This window comes from Dermacentor silvarum, chromosome 9 (genome assembly GCF_013339745.2).
Source record: "Dermacentor silvarum isolate Dsil-2018 chromosome 9, BIME_Dsil_1.4, whole genome shotgun sequence".
Classification (NCBI taxonomy): Eukaryota; Metazoa; Arthropoda; class Arachnida; order Ixodida; family Ixodidae; genus Dermacentor; species Dermacentor silvarum.
In genome coordinates, this window is record NC_051162.1 from 88,485,222 (window position 1) to 88,508,570 (window position 23,349).

The following is a 23,349-nucleotide window of genomic DNA, read 5'->3' on the forward strand; positions in this document are numbered from 1 at the left end:
TGAAGCAGTTTAGCACATGATATAGAGGTGACACAGAATTATACCGAAGGTATGAGCAAATTTTATTTCTCTTGAGCGGCGACAGCGGTCATCCCGAAGACACATGTACACATTTAATTATGATTGGATGTCTTGATCGGCGGCATACATTAGCGTGGAAAACTACCACCACCTCGGGGAGCCGGAAGAAACTAGACACGCGTGATGGGACCACCACAACAGGAGAGCAAACGAAAACTGGGCACACAAGCGCTTGGAACGACGACAAATAGAGGGCAGTGCAAGCGTACACATGGCCCGACGCGGGTCGCGAACCGGCAAATCTTTCAGAAACCCTTATTATCTACCTGAGTGTCTACTTATCTTGAAAATGGTGCCTGTTGATAACTAATCTACTGAAAATGCACATCCAAGTGATGAGACGTATAAGCTTTTGCATAGAATGAAGCGATATTGCAACAGATTCAGGAGATGAGTTTTTAAACACGCAGATCTGTTGACAGGCACGAAAAATGCATAGAACCCTAGCCATAGACAGCTTCAGTGTAAAAAAAAAAAACACAAGACAAATTTAAACTCTCTTTGGTAAAAACACTGAATAGGCTATCTATCCCTTAGTCACAGCCAGAATGATCTGTGCCACGCACTGACAGATATATCCATGAAGTTTTTATTGAAGAGATTCGTGCAACGGCGGGCAAAACTTTTACTACCGTATATTGCGGAATATAGGTCGACCCCCTTACCTTGAAGCAAAAAAGTCTACATACAAATTATTAGGCACAAAACTTCCGTTTTATCCATGGTACTGTCAGCGTGCACCGTCACTGCTCATTCGTTGGAGCTGTCTTCACTCTCGTCTGAAGACGACTGCTTGTCGCTAGCTGCGTCCCACAACATGTCGTCCTCGGTGCCGTCCAAAGAGTTGCTGATGCAGCATTTTTTGAATGCCCTCACCACCATATCGTCGGGCAGCGAGCGCCAAGCCTGCGACACCCATGTGGCCACAGTGGCGAGGGGCGGCCTGCGCAGCCGGCCGGTTGGGGTCTTTGGGTTGTCGCCGGCCATCCACTGGTTATAGAGTTCACGAACCTGGTCGTTAAAGGGCTTATTGAGCACGACGTCGAGCAGCTGAAGCGTTGAGGTCATGCCTCCCGGAATGACGGCGAGCTTCGTCCTCCCGTCGTGGAGCGCCTGCTTCACACCTGCGGTCAAGTGCCCGGGAAACACATCCAAAACGAGCATGCTCCGACACCGCAGGAGTGCACCGGGCCGCCGATTCCACACTGTTTGTATCCAGTTGACCATGAGGGCCTCGTCCATATATCCCTTTTCGTTCACACGAACGACAACGTCTTCCTCTTGAAGATTAAAAAGGGGGGCAGCTTTCTGCCGTCAGCAGTGCAGGCAAGCATCACTGTGAAGCGCGAATGTTCGTTCCCAGTCGAAAGAAGTTTCACTTCCTTCGCGCCACGTTCGCACACTGTGGTGGACGACAGCATGTCGAACCACACCGGCGTTTCATCGGCGTTGCCTATCTGTCCAAGCATGTAGCCATGCTGCTGCCGGAGACGGATGACATAGCGCTGGAATTCGACCAGCTTGTCCTCGTATGCCTCCGGCAGCTTCTGACAGATAGATGTGCGCCGGCGAAGTGCAAATCCTTTGTGTCGCATGAAGCGGCGAACCCAGTAGATGGAGCCCTTGAACTGCTCCCGCGTTAGGCCTGATTCATGGGCAAGCTCGATCGCTTTGATGCATATCAGTTTAGAAGTCACTGGCGCATCGCAACAGAAGTCACTGATGCATATCAGTTTAGAAGGATCTGGCGCATCGCGCCAGATCCTTGCCATACGATATCCGCCACCTGATCTTCAAGTTCAGGGTGCACCGCGCGGCGCCCGCGAAAGGAAGTCTTCCGAGCGTTGCACGTAGATAGCTTGCCTTTTTGGGTCCGCCAGTAGCGTATGCTTTTTTCGGAAATGCCGAAGTGCCGCTGCGCAGACATGTTTCCGTTAGCTTCCGCGTATTCAATCACTTTCATTTTGAACACGGCGGTGAACTGACGTCGAGTACCAGTACTCATTCTGTAGGTGGTCGCGAAATGATAGCTGCACCGTAGAATACAAAAAGAGAAGATGGCGTCGGTCGAACTGCGTCGGTGGCGTCGGTCAAGATGGAGATAATAACGATGTGGATGCCAAAAGGTATGCGGCTCCCACATGTTGCCAGACGACAATTGAGATTGTGCCAAGGACCGGTATATAAGTCGTGGGGTGACTTTTTAGTAATAGTTTTTTTAAAAAACCTCGACCTATATTCCGCACTATACGGTACATTATACGTGTAGTGGGTGACACCAATGCAGGTGCTTCTGAATAACTAGGAGGGTAAAAAAAAAACTGGGCTCTCCAAAATCGGTCAGCGACCATATTTGCATTTATTTGAAATATCTGACCCTAAACTGGACACAAATTTAACAAAATTCACCCCCATTCCACCCTGTGAGCATACAGCGAAGCTGTTGCCAATGTTAGACAAGCACAACTGACATTAGACAAGCGACGTTAAGACAAACACAAACTGCTGATGTAATACTTTCATTTGGACAGTGCCATAATGTCGATTACGGTTGCAGCACACACTGTGCGACAGATGCAATGGGCAGAGCGCCCACACATCAAGGACAGATACAATGTGTGCACACATACGTCACGCGCACACATACATGTGCGGAAGTGGCGCATACATCCTCATTCTTCTAGGACCTCCGCCAAGCGCAAGTGCCTCATTGAACTAATTGAATTTTTCAAAGGAAATTGTGTCAGAAAATTCGTAAAATGTGACTTACACACAAGCTGCAGACACGATAGCTTCGGATTGCAATTCGAATATACGAGGAAACATAATTCTGCTACGTGGAAACTCAGACAAAGCCCTTTTCCAGGTGCCGTTTGAGGTCTGTCCGAGTGGCCTCAGCCGCTAGCTGGCGGTACTGTTTTTTGGATGAGCACGAGCCGACGAAAAATTCTGACCAACTAGAGGCTAACAGCTTCGCTGTAAAGTTTTAAGCTATGTCCTTATGACGATCATAAACAAGTTTTAAAAATCAGGCTTTTGATGATAAGTTTGTAAAAGTTGGCCGGCATGCAGTGCATACAATTGTACAAGCAGCACCTGAGGAGTTAGAAGCAATCTTTCTTCTTAAGATAAATGAGCTCCCCACCATCGAAAGAACTACTAGATAACGAGTTGCGTGCCCATCAGTTGATTGGTGTAAAGGGACTCACCTGCTGATTCGTCGATCGTAAACGTTCGCTCCGCATGGGGGCTCTGTAGTGGTTGAGACCGGATGTAGATGGCATCGACCCCCTTTGCAGAGACAACATGGTAGGTTGCAAGAGAAAACAAATTATGTCCCATTTTAGCCCTACTGGTCGTCCTAAATAGACGCTAAACAGAAACACTAAATCAGTTTAGACAAGGGGTAGATGAATATTAGAAGTTTCGAATACAAATTCAATATTACACACCAACTACGGTCATTGACTGATAATTCGAGCTCGACAGGAACTGCCAAAACGTCCACATAATCCGAAGTCCGAAATACCAGATTCGTACAAAAATAAGCGACTTTATTCTACACGTGGCCAAAAAAGGTGTGCCGAATTGTTGGATCGCCACTTTGGGGGATACCTTCAATTTTGTGTGACTATAGCAAGACGCATCGGCATCACAAGCGACTGCATTCTTGGCACAGGGCCAAGCATGCTATCTTATCATAACGCTGAAACGTTACCCTTTGTCAACACGTCCAGCGCTTGTCACACAATGTATTGCGAAAATGAAAGTATGTTCAAAAGTAATCGTCTATGAACACGGCCAAAGTTTGTCGACATGATGCTGCATGTCCATGCGCTTGCCTTTGGCCTAAACATCTCGTGGCCACGATTTTCTAGGAATGCCTCTTATACTATTCCTTTTCACACTTATCGCACTTTATCAGTGGTCAGAGTGACACTCTGAACACGTTATCAATGGACCAGCCGGCCATGAATGGTGGGTGATAAGAGTGGCACAGAATCCCCCCCCCCCCAGAAGGCATCGCTACAAAATCCCAGCTCATATCTCGACGATTGTCATGCTGTTGCTATAGGTAAAAGACGGCATCGCTGCAGAAAGTACAGTCAATCTAGACAATCTAGAGAAGCGGTTAGTATAGGCTTGGGCCACCATCGCACTTGCAATTGTTGCAGTCATTTGAGAAATGCAAAATATTAAATGCACAATGACTGTACGGAGGACACGTGGTTTATAGACAGCGATAAAGTGCTGTCTGAGAGTTACAATGATGGACCATAAGGTATAAAATAAAGTTATTCTGTGAAGATAAAGTTCCCTGGTTTCATATTAAATGTGAAGCATTTCTTGGCGAACATTTCCTACTTTGACAGTATCTATCTATCTGGCCACCTACGTCTTTATGCTTTCATGGTCGTTTCGTTAACTTGGTATGTACTAAAATTGGCATACTATGACAAGAGTATATGACGAACATAAATTATATGTCATGACATGAATGTCATGTAGGTCATGAAACAGCTGCCTACATCTTGGCGCTCTCATGGTCGTTTTGTTAACTTGGTGGGTACCAAAATTGGCATAGTATGACAGGAGTGCATGGCGAACATAAGTGATACGAACATAAGTGATAAGTGACCCAGCGAAAAATATTAACCACTGAAATGGGTTTTCACGTGGGTACTAAGTGAAGGAAACACTAAAGGATGCTGGTAGAAGTCATAGTCATGACCATGACTGAGCAATAATGACGACTCAGCAAAAAAATATAAACACTCAAAAACAACTGAAATGAGTTCGGACGTGGGTACAAAGTGAAGGAAACACTAAAGGATGCTGGTAGAAGTCATAGTCATAACCATGACTCAGCAAACATGAGAACGACTCAGCAAAAATAGACTAACACTCAAAAACCAATGGAATGGATTTGGATGTGGTACTAAGTGAAGGTGAAGGAAAAGGCTAAAGGTTGATGGTCGAAGTAATAGTCATGAGCATGACTAAGGCTTTCACTTTAAGGTCTCTTAGGTGTAGCTGAAGGGACTCCTGAGGATTCATGACATGAATGTTCATGCCATGCGTGTCATGTAGGTCATGAAAGAGCAACCTACGTCTTGGTGCTCTCATGGTCATTTTGTTAACTTGGTTGGCTCCCCGCACACTGCTTCGCATAACATCGATTCCCACAGGGCGTGGGATCTGCCGGCTTTTTTTTTTCTACTGCCAGAATCAGAGGCACGCAACATTTTTGCGACTAAAAAATCAGGTGTGCATCAGATTTCTACTTTGCTTGAGAGCCCTGTCATTTCTATGTTAGTTTCCTATGTTGAACACATAGAAAGTGGGTAAGCGTTTGATTTGGAGGCACGTTAGAATCGGGCAAATACATACTGCCGAATAAATCAGCGGTGTATTTTGGTGTTTTGCCTGTTTCTTGTTTATTTGATCAACCAGATAATTCAACCAATTTCGTCGGTCCCGTCAGGGGTGAATTAACAGAGGTCGACTATATTTATTTAATAACTTCATGTTTTATTATGGATGTGACTTCGCTACTGAACTAGTTAAACGGAGCAGGAACATTTATGAACAATAATGATATAGAAGTTACAGTATGTGCGAGCCACAAGTTCATGGTAATACAGTCAAACTTCCTTATAACGAAACATAATGTAACAAAATAATGGATATAGCAAAGTAAGTGAAATTCCCCTTTAAATCACCATAGAGATTCATAATGCAGTAGGTGTAATAATGAATACAACTATAATTAATTCTGGCTCCCCCTTCACCTTTGGTATAACAAGGTTTCACTATATTGCCTCGAAATGCGAAAACACCCGTGTACTTAGATTTAGGTGCACGTTAAAAGAACCCCAGGTGGTCTAAATTTCCGGAGTCCCCCACTACGGCGTGCCTCATAATCAGAACTGGTTTTGGCACGTAAAACCCCATAATTGAATTGATTCACTATATTGCCTAACATTTTAGCAGGTTGATTTGGCATGTTCAAAAAGTGTTCAAGGTCTTTTTTTCTATAACTTTTTTCTCCCTTCTTACATTGCCAAAATACACCGTTCTTCACTGATACAAAGGCCAAGTAAGAGTCCATGCAAAAAAAAAAGTACAAAATATGAAAGGGCGCACCTACCAGCATGACATAGATCAGGTCTTCGAGTAGCTTGTACTCTTGCGTCGACAGAGGTAGAGCCCCGATGGGCTCAGTCTGGAACATCGCAAAAACACTAAGCTACACCTTGCTCCCAACACTCTTGGCAAAATTAACCTGAGATGTTCATTACAGACACAGCAGCTTGGTACTATTGGTCCTGATTGAATTCTTACAACTTCTAAGGCAAAAATTTGGCTTGCCATTGAAATGCAACAAGTTCCATTCAAATCAGTTCAGCAGTTGGCCTAAGAATAGCATCTGCACTTTTAACAAATTATCTCAATAAAAAAAAGCGGGAGCTGGCTCGAGCTTAAGCGTCCTCGGCAGGTAAGCAGAATGACCTCACCACCAAATAATGAAGATGCTCCTGCATGTCTGGGACATGAAGAAATTAGTTGCAGAGCAATGGACTGCTGACGCCAAGTGCTAACTACTACTTGGCCAATCCCATCATCACCTTGAATACCATTCACAAAACGTGAGCTCTTTAAGGGGGGACGCGGCTTTCGCATCGCGAAAAATGGCTAAAAAATCGATTTTTTGAAAATCACATTTTCAGTTTCTGTAACTCTTATTCCATCTGATTCCGAAATATCATCACTGAAAACCAAGTAGAAGTGCTCTAAAAAAATTGTTGTATCAGCCAAGGTGCCGAGAAATTGCGCGGAAATCGCGAAAAGGCGTTTTTCAAGCCACGATATCTTCGGAACGGCGTAGCCGAGCGCCGCCATCTTGGTCTCGTTGGAAAGCGCATTTCTCCGTCTTCAAATCTACCGCTTCAGCTATCTCCTCCATACAGAAACAAGCACACAAAAAGCAAATGATTGAAGGTCGTGCCGGAGCCACCGATTGGCCGCGCCCGCCACGTGACTCCAGCGCGGTTCGCCATTGGTCCGGTGCTCGCTCCGTGATGGCGTCGTCTGCTCCGCTTGTTGCGGCGTCCTCGCGAGCTCCGGACAGTTTCCGTAATTTCGACGAGTGCTAAAGCGGGCGCAACATGGACATAGCAGTAGTGTGGCCGATCCCGCTTTTTGTGGACGTCTCAGACCCGCGGCTAAGCATTCCGAGCATCGGTGACGCGGACTTCGCGACCGAGCTTCGGGCACGGAATGCTCGGACATGCGGCTAAGCCTCTCGCGCGTAGGCGTCTCTGACTCGGCGATGAAGCACATCGCGCGCGGACTTCTCGGATCCTTGCCTAAGCATTTCGTGCGTTGGCGCCTCCGACTGCGCGACTAAGCAAATCGAGCGTCGACTCCTCGAGCCCGCGGCTACGCATTTCGCGTGTCGGCACATCGCTCAACAAGTGTCGACTCCTCGGACCCGCGGCTACGCACTTCGCACGTCGGCACCGCGAGCGTCGACTCCTCGAGGCCGCGGCTAGGCATTTCGCGTGTCGGCACATCGCTCATGGCGTGTCGACACCTCGAGTGTCTATTCCTCGGACCCGCGGCTAGGCATTTCGCGCGTCGGCACCTCGGACTGCGCGATTGAGCTTACCGAGCATTTGGATCCGCGACCATGCAGGCATTTCGCGCATCGGCACCTCGGACTGCGCGACTAAGCTCGTCGAGCGTCTATTCCGCGGACCCGCGACCAGGCATTTCGAACATCGGCACCTCGGATCGACCCGCGACTTAGCACATCGCGCGCCGACTCTGTTATCGTAATGCCACGATATCTAGTAATAATACCTATCATACCACCCCTTCATAAAGAGAACCTCATCATGAGCTCTGTTCACTAGGCCACTTGGGCTGGCACAGACACCTGGCTGTAGAAGTGAGGCATGATACAAAAGTACAGGCTGGAAAGCACCTAGCAGCTGCATTGCTGCCTATCTATCAGTGGCTCTCCTAACCTACATAGCCATTGTCAATGGAAGATGATTCAGAAGGCTGCTGAGAGCTTCATTCAGTAACATGGTCGATTCTACCAAAAGAAAACAGTGCCTCACTGACTGCACTATAGGCTGCTATCAATGAGGCAGTCTGCAGATACAACGCTAGAACCACTGTATATTTATGGCCACATAGTTCTGCACCTCACTTGGTTTGAAACCCAGGCACCATGCTCTTTGTAGAGCAGCAGTAAAGAATGCCATACAAACATGAAAAAGGCAGAACGAAGGCTCAGCAGACCAGAGGCCACATGTACCAGAAGCCCCACGTCACAAAACACATCAAAGATTACAACTTTGGTGCGTTTTAGAGAACTGAAGAGAAGGTGCAACTTTGAGAGCCGTTTTCTCAAAACTGTTTTTTCGCCTTTCTGGTCGGTTTCTGGAGCTGCTTTCTTCGTTACCGTTTAGCCTATTTTGATTCTGTTTTTTTTGTCACGTTCCTTGGACTACAGTGCAGGTCGAGACAGTCTCGCATTTTTATCTTGACATTTTATAAATTTATGGCGTGGCTATTCGTTCACCCCGAAAGTGTGCTTGGTGCGAAGGTAACCTGAAAAGTGACTATCTAAAAACTTTGTGTTGCGAAAAAAAAAGTAAGACTGTCACGACCTTCAGCACACATTGAGCTATGCAGTCAATACTCAACGAGCCTTCCATCATGTTTTTTAAGCTCCCCAGGCCCTCCAGAAAGTTCAAGAGAGAAAAATTCTGCTCAATAAAATGTTCTCAAGGTATCACTCTGAAACTTTTATGGAAGTATCAGGAAGACATTCTAAACATTTGTGCCAATTTTCATCAAAATCCATGAAGAAATCAGGAAGTTGATTTTCAAAGCCACGTCCCCCCTTAAGCCAGAAATGAGTGGGGCAAAACTGCGTGACAGCAACAGATGTGAGCGTCTGCAACCAACCTTCGGGTCCCTCGACGACCGAGGATAAGGAACAAAGTCCCAGGACACCTTCGAGTCGTCCACAAAGAGACCAAAGGTAACCGGTTCCAAAGCAACTGCAGATACAGAAACGGACAGAAAGCAAAGAGCAATGTGTCGAGATCAAATCGAATCACATAAAATAGACATTGAAAAAGAAACCTCTAATGCAAATTGCGCTCATTGTACTTCTGAAGTGGTAAGCACAGGCTACAGTTCTTTCATCATCCATCAGACTCTGTCAACCTGAATGCATCCATAATGTTCCATATCCTAATCTCATCACTTCATCTATTCTTCTGCAATCTCAACTGCATTTGCCTTCACTTAGAACACACGTTGTCACTTTGCCAGTAATCTGTTTTATTTCTATGCCCAACCTTCCAACTGGACTTTCCCTTAAGAGGCACTAATGAGAAAGAGTGTTTAAGCTGTATTGCCCTTCTACAGTAACAAGAAAGCCATAAAGTCAACGTCTGATTTTTCGGACTCCCTAGGGGCAGCGAAAACATCCCGAAAAATCGGGCAGTCTGAAAAAACGAATGGATGCCTTTTACTGCCCCCACGGGCTTAAATTGCCACAGGCACGTCCGAAATTACTCTGAAGGCCTGCCAGTACCCTTATTAGGCATATCGGTGCTCGTACTGTTATAGGAGAAAGTGGGTGCAAGCGTGTATAATTAAGGAATACACACTGTGCCCCACGACAGTTGCCCCTTTCCACTTTTAGTATGCTTCCCTACAATAATTTGCTGCTGTATTGAGGCGAAGCTGACTTTCGGGAATCGGTATTATGCAACGCGCCGTGCTTTCCGAGCTTCCAAGACGTTGGCAAGGATTACAAAGGCGGAGTCGGCACCATTGCTAACAATGGCAAATTGTTTTAATGAAAAACACGGCACCCAACAGCGAGAAGCTTGGTAGCAAACGTCGCAGTGGCAAATTTTGGTAGCAACGTCGGCAATTTTTTTCCATGAAAAACTCAGCACCAAACAGAAGGAAGCTTGGTAGCGAAAGTCAAGTAATTAGGCCTAGCGTTGCCGTGGTGGTAGCTACGGCTGCTAGTGGATCTGCCTGCGAGAGCGCAGGTTTGAGGAGACGAGATAATCAAAATGGCAGCGGTGGTGGCTACGATTAATGCCGTTTTGGACCTACAGTCAAGGCAAAAAGTCTAGAAAATCAGACGGCGAAGGTTTTTTGCGTCCGAAATTTCAGACGTTCTTATACATTAGAGAGCTTTAGAATAGGGCCCCAAAGAGCTTTGCAGGTGTTAGCGTTGGGGCATGCAGGAGTGAAGAGATTTAGAATAGCGCTTTGCGTTTGTGGATAGCGTCGTGCGCTCGCACCGCCACTACGGTGTCAAATAAAAACTATCGTAAATATTAAAATAAACTGTACCATTTTATAATAAGAGTAATTTTAACTTTCGTGTTTTTGCGTTTAATTACAATGTATAGGTTATTCTATTAGCAGCAAACGATTTGGTGCGCATAATTTTGAGTAACCAGCTTTACGTGCCTTCACCAGCCAAGCTAATCCATGTTAGGCCTACCGAGCCATGAAATCGACAATCAAATTCGGAATCAGCGGCGTCTAATGAATCAATCTTCATTACACACGTTAGTTGAGAGAAAGCGATAACAGACGTCATTTCGCCTAGCTTGCGAACTACCCGCGTTACCCACGAATCGAGCCCAGTTCGGTTCTCAGTTCGAGCCGTCGCTTCGATGGGCGCCGGCCTGTTTGTTGATGCAAAGCTTTTGGGGATCCGCTAAATCAGCGAAATAGCATGCCCGACGCAAAACCCAAATGCAGTCTGCGTCTTGCGCATGCACAGTGGCTTCGACACTATTTCTTTGGGGCCCCTATTCTAAAGCTCTCTAGTGACTTTATGGGGTACGTGACGGTGCCGCAAAAGTGTGTGAATTATTGGGCATGTCCGAAAAATTGGGCGTCCGGAAAATCGATTGTTGACTGTATACACCCCGTCACACAGGAAGATTTAATGTAATTCGAATCTAATGGCATTCGCATGTCTAAATTTGAATATGTTATTGTATTGAACAAGCACTTGCACCGAAAAGTGGTCTCGAACAAAAAAAAAAAGAAAAATGTAAGCAATTAATCATAGCAATTAATATGTTTTCAACTTTGGGTGTGTTGTTGGTTGGCAGAACAAAATATTCGACTGAATTGTTCCCAGAAGTTTGAGTATTACCTTTCCCACAAAAGTTGTTAAGAGCGTTGTCATTCATGTTTAGCTCCATATTGTAAGTGCAGTCGTTGCGAGCACAAGAACATAAGAACATAAGACAGGAGTGTTACTGTGAGGGTAGCTCAGTAAACCATAAAAACACAAGACGGTTACCAACGTTGCCTTGAAGTGCCCGCACCAGCCCACAATGACATGAGTGCTAATGGCAACTGCTTGGGCATAGTTAATTTTTCATAGGTAAACATAGACTGCATTGTATTCTAATGAAACAAGGAATATAACTTTGCAGGTTTCATGATCTTTTATCGAGCCACAACTACCCAGATCAGATAAAGGACAATACTATTTTGAAATCCGTGATCTCGCACTGACGCACCGGTGGTAGAATTTCTGAAAAGATTCAAGAAACTGAACTTTGCCCTTCGTTCTCTTTTCTGATAATCAATTTATAATACCATAAAATTAATAATAATAGAGTTTTGAAACAAGACTTTATTAGTCTAAACTGACTTAGTGTTTCTCATTAGTGTCCTTTTAATGTTAACCAGAACAGCAGTGACCTAAGTTCACTCTCAAATCCTTACTGTCCCAAAGTCATGCCAAAACTTATGAGGTTAAGAAAAAGATAAGAAAACAGGGCATGCAGTAAGCTCCATTCTGACACAAGGAGTGTTGAAACAAGCTTACTATTAAACTCGATAGCTCCAGAACCTTTAATTTAGGTTCACGCACTTTGAGCACACCTTCTTTAGGCTAAGCTTCACACAAGACCGGACCATTTCCAGGTCTGGCTGAATATGGTGGTGGTAGGCATATGTGTAATGCCAAGAGCTCACCCGACTTGACCTGGTGGTTCATTCCCATAGATGGAGCAAAAGATGTCAGCGACGACATCGAAGCAGGTCGTGACGCCGGGCTTGGTGTGACTTTCTTCTGCCTGTCGCCCTTAACATGCAAACAGGAAAAGAAATGGGAGGTGTCACTCTATCTTGTAGTCATGTCACAACACAAACATTTCTTTGTTCTGGGAACTTGTCTTCATCACAGCACTCTGACTCGTCAGACAAAAGTGTAGAAAATGGGAGTTGTCTTTTTTACTAGAGAAAAAAGTCCTGCTGTCTCCGTTCTTGTCTTCACCTGTATTTTCATTCTTGTCTGCCCAACAAGTTTGAGTGCCCAGACTTGTAAGGCAAAAACAAGAAAGAAGACAAAGGCAAAGACTTGTCTTCTTTGTCAGCAAAAATAACAGTTATGTTGTCTTCGTTCTTGTCTTCACCTGTAGCTTCGTCTCTGCCCTGAGAAGTCTGGACACATTGACTTGTTGTTAGGCAAGGACGAGAGAAGATAAAGGCAAAGACAACGAGACGTCTTTCTTAAAAAGCCAGTAAAAGGACAAGTGCTGTTGGCTTTGCCTTTTTTCTTGTCTTCACAATTGCCTTAGCTTTTGTCTTTACCTTGATAAGTTTGGGCATTCTGACTTGTCAGGCAAGGACAACAGGACGTTTTTCTTCGATAGAAAAAGGACACGTCCAATTGTCCTAGCCTCTGCCCTCACTTCTGTCTTTTCTTTGATAAGAAGCCTTGTGCGAGTGTAAATCTTTTGGTTCGAAGCTAAGTCGAAGCAAATAGTAATTAGTGTCAAATAATTTTGAAGTGAATATATTGAATAGTTGTGGGATTGTACAAAACCTTGACATAATAGCCAGACATTGACAAATCTAAGAGAAGTTCGTCCTTTGGTGGAAAAAAAGGAAACATGTCCATCTCCGGAGTCAGTTTATTCTTAAAGTTCCTTCATTCAGATACTTTCAGACAAAAATGCAAGTTCCGCATTTTTTACAACTGCGGCTGCACCTGAAAATTTGTTTAGAGGCTCGTGCTCACTGTTATGCTTCAGTCTATTAAAGATTTCGGGGTCATAGAAGCCACGGGACCGCATTGACTTCGCCTGTCGTGCACTGTCACGATTCTGTGAAGTGAAACCCTGACTGCGTGACACCAAAAATTTATGCTCTGCAGCACAAATTCAGCTTGATGCTTTCCATCTACCTGCTGCAAGCTTAACATGTTTTCTTCTGCAAGTGCACAGGACGCAAAAATTTTGTCATTTTATCAGCGAAATCAGGATGTGGGTTACATAAGAATTTCATATTCAGGTGTCGCTTCACGGCAGGACAGCTCATGCTGCCGTGAAACCACCTTTAGTGCAAAGTTTGCGGAACAGAGCAACAGGCCAAATATATGACATGGACAATTCGTGCATCCGTGAATAGAGACTGCTTTTACAGATTTGGGGGTTGTAAGCAGTACAGTGGAATGTCGTTGATATGATCTTCACGGCGACTGGAAAATAAAGCGTATCGTCCAAAAAGCAAATTATCCAACCAAGTCGTATTATAGGGAAAAGAAAAACGTATTATCCCCGAAAACGTCTCATGCAGAATCGTATCAACGAGATTCCACTGTAATTGTCACAGGTTACATGGGCCAACTTTATTATTTATTTCGAATACTTCGAAAACTTAAATTCGAGTCGAAGCAAATATCAAACAGCATAACATTCACACAAGCCTATTGGCAGGTCAAGAATCTCTGATGCAGACAAGTCCCCTTGTCGAGACGTTGAATTCAGACTGAGGATTCCTTTGTTTGGCAACTGTTGTCCTTCATTTTGTGTCAGTATTGGGTTACACCAAGGTGGAAGCCTGCTAATTCTCCCAACATTTTCCTTCTCTTTTTTGCTCATGCACTGTATACAAGACACTGCGGATTTAAAAATACCAGACAACACTTTTATTTAATTATTTCATAAGGGCACTACAACACATGGAGGTTCTATTGTAAACAGGAACAGTTAACTTGCACGCATTCCACTTTGGAATGCGTGCAATACCACGAATGCCTCTACATGAAATTTTTGAAAGTAATCTGCTTGCGTCCACGAATGGAATGATCCAATTCCGCTGCTGTCTTGAAGCAACAAAATAATTATGCAATTTCATTCACTATAGGAATCAGTTTAAGCAAAGCTTTCTTTGGAGTGTGCGAGAAATGTTCTTTTTTGGCGACCACTTGCAAGTACAGAGCACACTACAATATTGGACACATTTCCACTGGAAAGCGCCTCACTCAACGTAAAGTTGTAGTGATCCAGCATGGCAAACACATTTAACAGAAATAAGGTCTACTGCACATGTTGTACACAGAGTTGTATTCACCCTGCTTGAAATGTTTGAAAGTAATCTGCTTGCGCCCATGAATGGAATGATCCAATTCCGCAGCTGTCTTGTCAGTGCGCATTGACGCTGCCCAATGTCCATGTTTGCAAGCATGCATGCACTCGCATTCCAAGCCATTCTTCGCAGTGTATCAATGCTGCTCCACTTCTAATTTCTGGGCAAAATATTTATCTTGCTGCTTGGTGCTCATTGCTGTCATCTGATGCTGCTCTACTTCGAGTTTGCAATACAGCATACGTTTGCGTTCTAAGCCTCGCATTGCTGCCGCATCGAGAGACATTCCTGCTCCACTTGACACTTTTTGTTTAGCCTTTGTCTCCTCTGAACCTGGTACACGCTACAATGACGTTTTGTTTTTGTTGGAGCTGCCGTCGGCAGTTGGTGTAAATGGTTCTAGTTTTCCTGAGCTGCCTGAGTTAATACCATCTCCAAGACCTGTCCATCGTGCAGCTCTACGACCAATTGCACTACCACCAGCACCAGCCAATTGTTCCAAACCAGTGGGAGGGGTAGAGCAAAATCTGGCAGCAGAAAAAGCAGACTTGCTAGCATTGACTGCGCAAGGCTTCTTTCAAAATCTGAAGCAGTAGCGGGCTGTATGCTCACTAAAACGTGCGGCAATTGTTTCCAAACCCTAACTCTTCCATTCTCTTATGCTGAATGCCAGCCCTATGCTCTACCATGATTGCTTTAGTAATACAAATAACGCTTTTGTGCTGGGCCTTACTCATCATCAAACCAGAAAGCTAAATAAACTCTAATGACTTTCCTAAAACCAATGGACCTGAGAAGACACTTATCCGCTTCCCGCACTAATTAACTGTGTCCACTGAAGATTTTGTTTCACCTAATTTTTTGCATCATTAGAATCATGAAAAGCATACAGCAAAACAGATCAAAAATGTTCAATTTTTCGGTGAGTTTTGCAATGTCTACAAGATGTGGACTCCATGCCTGGAGGCCACATCTTTGTAGGAACATCAAATGCGATAACATCAACTACTTCATGTCTAGCACACTTGAAAAGCACCTAACCAGTCACTTGAAAAACATGCTTGATGGAAAAAACTATGAAAGAAGTGAACCAGCTACATGACCGCATACTAACACCGAGAGCAAACAGTAAGCCATCTGCCTTCCAACTGTCTTACTAAAACAATTTACAAACATTATTAAACTTACAGCAAAGGTACAATTAGAAGTGTTTCAAGATGTATGTGACAGACTTAAAATAATATTATCTTCTACGGTGCTTTTGCTGCAATATCCTGGCTCGCACAGTAGTGCACACAGTACCTGACGGGGTTGTAGGCACCCCGTGTCTACAACTGTGCACGTGAACTCTCTCTTATTTTGCGTTTAGCTTTCTTTAAATCCCTCACCCCCTTTCCTTTGTGCAGGGTAGCCAATCGATCATCTTCCTTGCTTTCTCTCTCTATATAAAATGCTTGTGTTACAAATGTAGTCAATGAGAAATTTCCCTGCACGCTGATGTTTTCAATGACCAAATTATCGAGCAGAGAGCATGAACAAACCTTGCTGCCATCGCAGAACAGCTCGTGCTTGAGCTCATCGAGCTTCTCTGGAAACTGCCTCTTGCTTCTTATAGTGACACCCGCGAAATTTGGAAGTTTGGGCTCGGCAAAGACTGGTGCTGCTGCATTCTTCAAGCCTGGGGGTTCCTTCCGCTGCCGCACGCGTGCCTGCTGTGCCATGTCACTCCTGTGCTGCTTCCCATCGGTCGGCGCACTCCGCCTGTGACTGGTCTGTGCAGAAAAAAAATATATATATATAGTTCTCGATAACCCTTTTAGACTAGTGTTGCCTGCAGGTACCACACCAGAAGAAAATTTTTTTTCTTGCCGAATTTCAGTTTTAAGTACAAATTTTCTGGCTAAATACCTGCGGCCAGCACTGAACGACAGGTAGCAGGCGTCACTTGTTGGAGAAGAGCAGGAACAGAGGATGAGGAATGAGTTTTGAACGCAACTTTCTTTTGAAAGCACGGTCAGAGGGGAAATACGAATGCAAGATCCCCGCCTGCAGTGGTGTCACACAGGCACAATAGAGTGAATACAATGTACACCTCATTTTTCACATTTGACGAGAACTGTCGGTACAAGTTCTACATGAAGCCATAGGTGGCTGGTGGTGAAGCTCGCTTCCTGTGTTCTGCCTGGTGTTACCTATCTTTCCTGAAAATGTTTCCGTTAAATAATTTTTTTTCTTTTTGTTGAATATCCTCATCCTTGGTGCGTTTTGCACAAGTCAAACGTTTCCTTCAGGTATTATTATGTCTCCTCTTTAAAGGGTTGCGAGTCAGGAAAGGGAGAGGTGCCCTGCCATAAAATCTGTCTCGCACAAGGCCTGAACTATCCTGGGCTCTCAGCACTCTCCATTCCCAGGTGGTCTCCCTCTCAAGAGCTGAGCAAGCCCAATGCTTCTGATCGTTACTGATGTAGCAAGTGCATTATGCAAGACATGGCTAATGGCCTCTGCATAGAGGTACATGACAGCCCTGTTCGCACACACCAAATTTCCAGCTCACAGTTTTTCTACAGTGGGCTATGGGTTCTTTCACTTCCACATTATCATCCACAGGGCACAAGGATAACTTAAACAACACGTGTAGCAAAAGTTGGGCTAGTTTGTAAACATTCAAGTTGCAAAAAAAAGCAACTGCGTTAACAGCTAACAATACAGTCATAAGTGGGACTAACAAGTGTCCATTCGCAATTGCCGCAGTTATTTCAGGTCACCCTGCCTTCGTCAGGGTGGTCTAAATGTTCCGCCTACTATGCTCATAATAGCCATAAAGCACTCGCAGCAGCAATAAAAAACTATGGTGTGAGCATGTGCTTCTTTTGGTTCTATACAGCTGTTGCTGCAAAGATAGTTTCAATGTTTGACATTATAAGCAATATTGTTCTTCTTCTTTCTGGTGTTTTACGCGCCAAAACCAGTTCTGATTATGAGGCACGCCGTAGTGGAGGACTCCGGATTAATTTTGACCACCTGGGGTTCTTTAACGTGCACTACAACGCAAGCACACGGGCGTTTTTGCATTTCGCCTCCATCGAAATGCGGCCGCCGCGGCCGGGATTCGATCCCGCAACCTCGTGCTCAGCAGCGCAACGCCTTAGAGCAATATTGTTGAAGTGAAAGCCATTTTAAAGGTACGCCCATGGGCGACTCCACGTCCTAAAGCTCATTTTACCAGAAACAAACGTACACATCCATGCCGTAAACAATTTAACTACACTGCAGTCAAACAGAAGGGAAGACTAACTCTATTATGCAAATAGACTGTTTATTGCAAGTTTACAAGAGAGATTAACGATCCCCTGAAGCAGAATCTCCCAGTCACCATTACAGTGGAAGTTGATTATTCACCCGCCTTCAAGCAAGGCATAGTTACTATAGCCGCAGGATAATCCACCACAAGCCACCACAAGAACAACTTGCTGCAAAAGATAAGCAAGAGAACAGATACTTCTGGTAATGGCGAAACCAAAGTTCTGCTTTAGAGGCCCTTTATTACAATCTGAGCCCTTTGAGTGATTATTACATTAGTGGATATTCTAGGTAGAGATGGCAGAGGAGCGGTAGGCAATGATAAGGTGTAGATATTAAGTTATGACTGCTCCTCCATCCCTGCCTCTCACTCCTGTGATATTAGAAAGTTCTAACTTGTCCATACATGTTCAAGCTTCACAGAATACCCAGCTATGGAAGACATAGATGAGAGCAGCTATGTTGGGGGCCCCGTCATGTCGCACATAGCTTAACCCGAGAGAACACAGAGCTAATATTGAAGTGACCAGCCATATTCTATTTAGCTACTGACTTTACGTAAAGCACTGGCAGCAATGCAATCGTTAAGATGTGCCACAAGAACACCGATGTAATTCAAAAATCTTTCTAATGCGTCGTGGTGCGACAAAGCATTGCAAGATGCTGCTACTGTTGTTGTAAATGCTGTTCATATCTTGGGCAATCTGGTATTCTGCGAGCAATATGAATACAGACAAGCTAAAATTGTATATTCTGCAATGTTCCAACTCTTTTAGCGTGAAGTATGTTCCTAGGACTCCTAGAGTATCATGCTGCTGTGTTGAAGTCACTGCTTCCCTTTCTGTCTTACTGCTGATGTAGAGGACAAGTACTGTTATGATGTCATTAACTGTGTAATGAAAGAGTCCCAAAAAATGTCCGCTACCATTTACTCTAACACTAACTTACAAACAAAACACGTTACAACCTGCATGCAGGGCATGTCATGTCAGGCAAAGAACAACCTTAACCTTTGTCTTTCTGCGTTGCCAACATTTGCACATACTCTGACATTGTACATCGGCATAGCCTGCAAACATTAAAATTCGTAGAAATCCCGCAGAAGAAACACCAGAAGGGGGGCGGGGACAGGAATAGCAAGCATACTGTTTGAGACTGCCTTGAGCATACACATTTTGTGGGATACATAATGCAAGGTATTAACGATGATTTATCTTTAGATGCAGCACACAGGCAAAAACAAACTTGGAACGGCGCAAACTGACTAGCAACACAGTTTTCAGATGACAGTGGCTTTTTCATCAACTCTTTTCTTGCCGATTTTGCCTGGTTCAGAAACTTGTCTAAATAAATCTCTCCAAGTAAGAACCCCTCTGGTGCCCTTTCACAATAACAAGACTCACAAGGGTACAATCGAAAAGCAACACTTTTTCCAGAAGCAAACTTATTTTTGTAAAACTTGACAAAATATTCGTAATATTATAGAATGAGCTTGAATTTGTAAACTTAATGGAAAATTTGCATTAGCTTGGAGACAAGCTGCGCGAAGCTGATGCTTGTGCACATAGCAAATATCAGGGACAATGTGGAGATTGTGTAACTTCACAGATGAGATTTGCAGATATAGAGGAGATAGATAAAGATCAGAAGTACTGCAGATTGGGCAAGTTGGTGCATCGTATTCTTGACTTCCTTTAGCGCAGCTCAGTTTGAGTATGAAGGGAAAAAGGGGACAGGTGACAGAGTAGCGCTCACCCTGTCACCTGTCCCCTTTTTCCCTTCATACTCAAACTGAGCTGCACTAAAGGAAGTCAAGAATAGACAAAGAGCATATAAAGAGTGGGTAATGGGTGAGGTATGAAGCCAGCCTAGGGCGAGTTTACAAAGAATGAAAACAAGTGCTTCCTTTTGAATGTATGCTGCATAAGTAAGCTCACATTCCGGGTGCAACAGCGCTTGCAAACAGCTGCCAATTTTTAAGCATGTAAAAGCATCACGGCAAGTTATGACAAATGCGGTTTACGAATTCATAAGGGTGGCTTGTTGGGCGAGTTGGTACATGGTACTTGGTGTATGCCAGCAAACGGAAAGGATAACTAGAGGCAAGACACAGAGAAAGTAACAGGAAGGCTGCAACAGCCCCCTTAATATTCCTTTTTGTGTGTTTTGCCTCACGATTTTTTCTAGTTATCCTTTCTATTTGCTGGCACACCCTTACCAAGTGGTCTACGAAGGTAACATACTGAAATGGCACGACCCGAGGTGTTTTGAAGACGACAATTCACATACACTAGCACAATTGCAGATTATCTTCACAAGCGAAGCACCGTTTGGTGCCGTCTGACAGCAGGATCAATAATTTAATCGCGGAAACGCGTTTAGGGCGGCAGCCAAAGCGACCTACAAACAAACTCATTCGCTGCACGTTTGCGCAAGGACCTCCGGCCATCTGCGGCCTTAACATACAATAGGATGAACACAAAATTTCAAAATTCGCCCACTCACCCCATTCCGGTTTGCCGATTCCACTGGTTGGCTCATGTCCGCTAAGGTCAGACAAAAATACCAATGTCACCAACTTCAGTAATAGCAAGCAGTCACGAGTAGTTCAATCTCGCAGCTACAACGGTCCGGCTAGCCCTTGACTACATTCTTTAGACTCCGACGCATAGGCGGCTGCTAATTGCGGCACATGCCCTAATGAGCGGAAGCAACACAATTATGAATGCATAAGCCGCCGCCTACCGTCCCGTGAACGGTGCTTGCTTCATCCTGGGCTACAATTAACCTCGATGAAACACGTCTTCAGAATACATTGCAAACGGTTTGGGTACTAGTTCGAGTCTACGCCGAATAAATGAGACAGTAAGCATCACTGGTGTCTACGAAACCTAAACATCGCCCATATGGGCGACACAACGTCAAGCTTCGAGATGCACGAAGCGTAAACTGTCTACATAGGACAGAGGCTGGCAGGTCACTCGCATGTCAAAACTGCGCAGTTAACACGGATAGCAGTACTTTAGAATAACGCTCCAGACACGCGAGAGAGAGTTTGTGCCCTGCATCAATGAGCATCGAAATTTTCAACACCGTACGGCTGCGATCGCATTGCACACCGGACGTGTTGACGTGCCTTTAAACTTCTCAGCTGCTGTGCTCGAAAAGTCGCAGCACACAGAAGTCTAGGGCGATGGGTCCTTGAACCCCAATTACGACGGAAGAGCCAGAGGACGCAATTTGATACCGCGGTAAAAATGACAACATAGGCGCGCGTCACGGGACATCGTGAGGACGATCGCGCACTCGGATTGAACTACCGTCTAGGGATTTCGAACGTATTACTCAGGGCCGTTCTGGACAAAGTGAAGTGCGGCGCTTAAACGAGTTACGGCGGATAACTTACCGTTAAATTTGTTGGGAGGACAGACGTTGAATTTCCTTACACGCGCTAAACGTTCATATTGATCGCGCTGGCGCCGTAACGGGCGAGGATGAAAAAAAAAGAAAACAATCAGCCTTTCATCCGTCAGCCGCACTAACGCATACCTATACGTTTATAAACAAAAATAAATATACCTAATATTATAATTTGTTCAAACATATATTGCTTTCTGCATAAACATTTTGACAATTTTGAGCAAACCGCGAAGACAAAAAGCACCCTTATAAGAATGGACCAACGTGCGGCCGCCATATTGAGAGGGACATGGCGTGCAGGAACTTCGGCAGCCGGTGCCTGGCGGTTGGTCAGAACAGTTTAGTTGGCTGATTCGGGATGAAGTGTATTTTGAAAAGGCAGCACGGGCTGACCTCACGGTCCAGTTTTCGATGTTAAGTTTAAACTTATTTCGAAGTTAGAGCAGTGTACTCGACAGTTGCGGAGCGGAAACTCCGAAGTTGGAATTATTCTGGAATCATTCCACATTTTCGAACACCTGGAATGAAATGATGGCACCAGTCTGACAGATGGAATGGGAGTGGAATGAAAGCCCGAGATTCCGGAATGAGTTGGAATAGAACGCATGGGCACATAGTGCCGGAACGTGAAGTGTTTATTTTGAGCTAGACTACAAATCTAGCAAATTTGCCTTGGTCAAATTCTTTACATTTCTCACTAATTACTCAATATCGATATTTCAATATATATGAACAACATGGTATCCTGCGCATTTTACACTTCCGATGACCCGGAAACCTGTTACAACGTTGAAGCGCGCATTTAAAGACAGCAACTCTCAGTTACACTTAACTCTAACTTTAATTTATTTAATGAGCTATATGTTACCTAACTCCTTAGTTTTTGTGAAGTTCATCCCTTTCGTTAATCTAGTACACTCTACTTTCGTTAAGGTGTTCACTATTTATCAAGAGCATGCTTGACGTACCTACGACAAATGGATGCAGGCCAATGACAGCCGCGTTCGTCTCAAGCGGCTGCACCTTGCGCCTAGTGCACGGTGATTTATAAAAAGCGAGGCGCATTTTGTCACACACTGCCGATTATCCAGAATGCTTGATAATAGGTGGTCAGAGAGGTGTCTTGAGAATGGTGTCCACGCTAGCAGTAGCGCACCCAGGATCTCTGCCAGGGGGTGGTTGACAGTTTGCCAATACCATCTAAACAGCACTAATTTCGATTTCTTCACGGGAAATTGTCAAAAAAATGCGCTTTTTGCGAGTGTGCAGACGATTGCGCGTCTTACATCTTAGTTGCCGCACTCAAATGCGTAAGGAAAGAAAAGGGGCTAAACAAAATGGGGGGTTAAGTCGGCCTCAGGGGGGGGGGGGGTTACAACCCCCGAATCCCCCCCCCCCCCCCCCCCGTCGGTGCGCCACTGCACGCTAGTATGCCAGTAAACTTGAGAGAAAAAAAAAAAGCATCGGTCGTCAGCGATTCTTTCGTTTCCAACTCATTTACTGCGACAGCAGCATTCTCCGTATATAGAACACCACATAATAATTCTGCTCGCCTGTTTAATATTCTTTCTTCCTCTCAAATATTAGCGCTTGCACAGTACGGGGGACTTCGGTGTAAGATTATACTTTATTTTTGGTTGAATAATGAATAGTTAGAGAGATTGCAGGTAACAACGTCCTGAAGAGAAGCCATAAATCATGTTTGTTCTTGTGTGGAAAAACAGGATGTAGCATTAACTAGTACGGTGTTAAATCAGAAGAAATCGGATTTCTCTTTTCTCGCTAGGCACGGAAGCGCAAGTACGGATCAAGTATAGAGAAAACATTTAATTTACTATAACTTGGGGAATGGAATGAACCAGATCAAGCACTCCAGAAGCGGGAACTGTTAAACTCTCACCATTCTCAGGAGTTAAACGGAGTGGGAAAATGAGGATTTTCACTCTCCGGTATTGAATCGGAATGGAATGGAGGATTCCATTTCGCCACTCTAATACTCGACCGACCTGACTTTAACAACTGCATGCCAGCGGGTTTGCGCGCCGGAGGAGAAAGATGTAAACAAGATAGGACAATTTGCCCCGACAAAAAAAATTG

General features: G+C 44.6%; 1 protein-coding gene across 2 annotated transcripts in view; it reads right to left on the reverse strand.

The window, feature by feature from the left end:
• Nucleotides 1-21,332, reverse strand: part of LOC119465369 (gamma-tubulin complex component 2) — a 70,923-nt gene extending 49,591 nt beyond the window's left edge. For both annotated transcript variants that reach the window (XM_037726156.2, XM_049656418.1), the window contains exons 1-7: nucleotides 21,239-21,332; nucleotides 20,338-20,378; nucleotides 16,074-16,304; nucleotides 12,136-12,244; nucleotides 9,067-9,161; nucleotides 6,233-6,307; nucleotides 3,291-3,372 (exon numbers count right to left, since the gene is read on the reverse strand). In XM_037726156.2, the coding sequence (XP_037582084.1) occupies nucleotides 3,291-3,372; nucleotides 6,233-6,307; nucleotides 9,067-9,161; nucleotides 12,136-12,244; nucleotides 16,074-16,304; nucleotides 20,338-20,373 (628 nt within the window). In that variant the 5' untranslated portion in view covers nucleotides 20,374-20,378; nucleotides 21,239-21,332. The remainder of the gene's footprint in view (nucleotides 1-3,290; nucleotides 3,373-6,232; nucleotides 6,308-9,066; nucleotides 9,162-12,135; nucleotides 12,245-16,073; nucleotides 16,305-20,337; nucleotides 20,379-21,238) is intronic.
• Nucleotides 21,333-23,349: the final 2,017 nt, after the last annotated feature.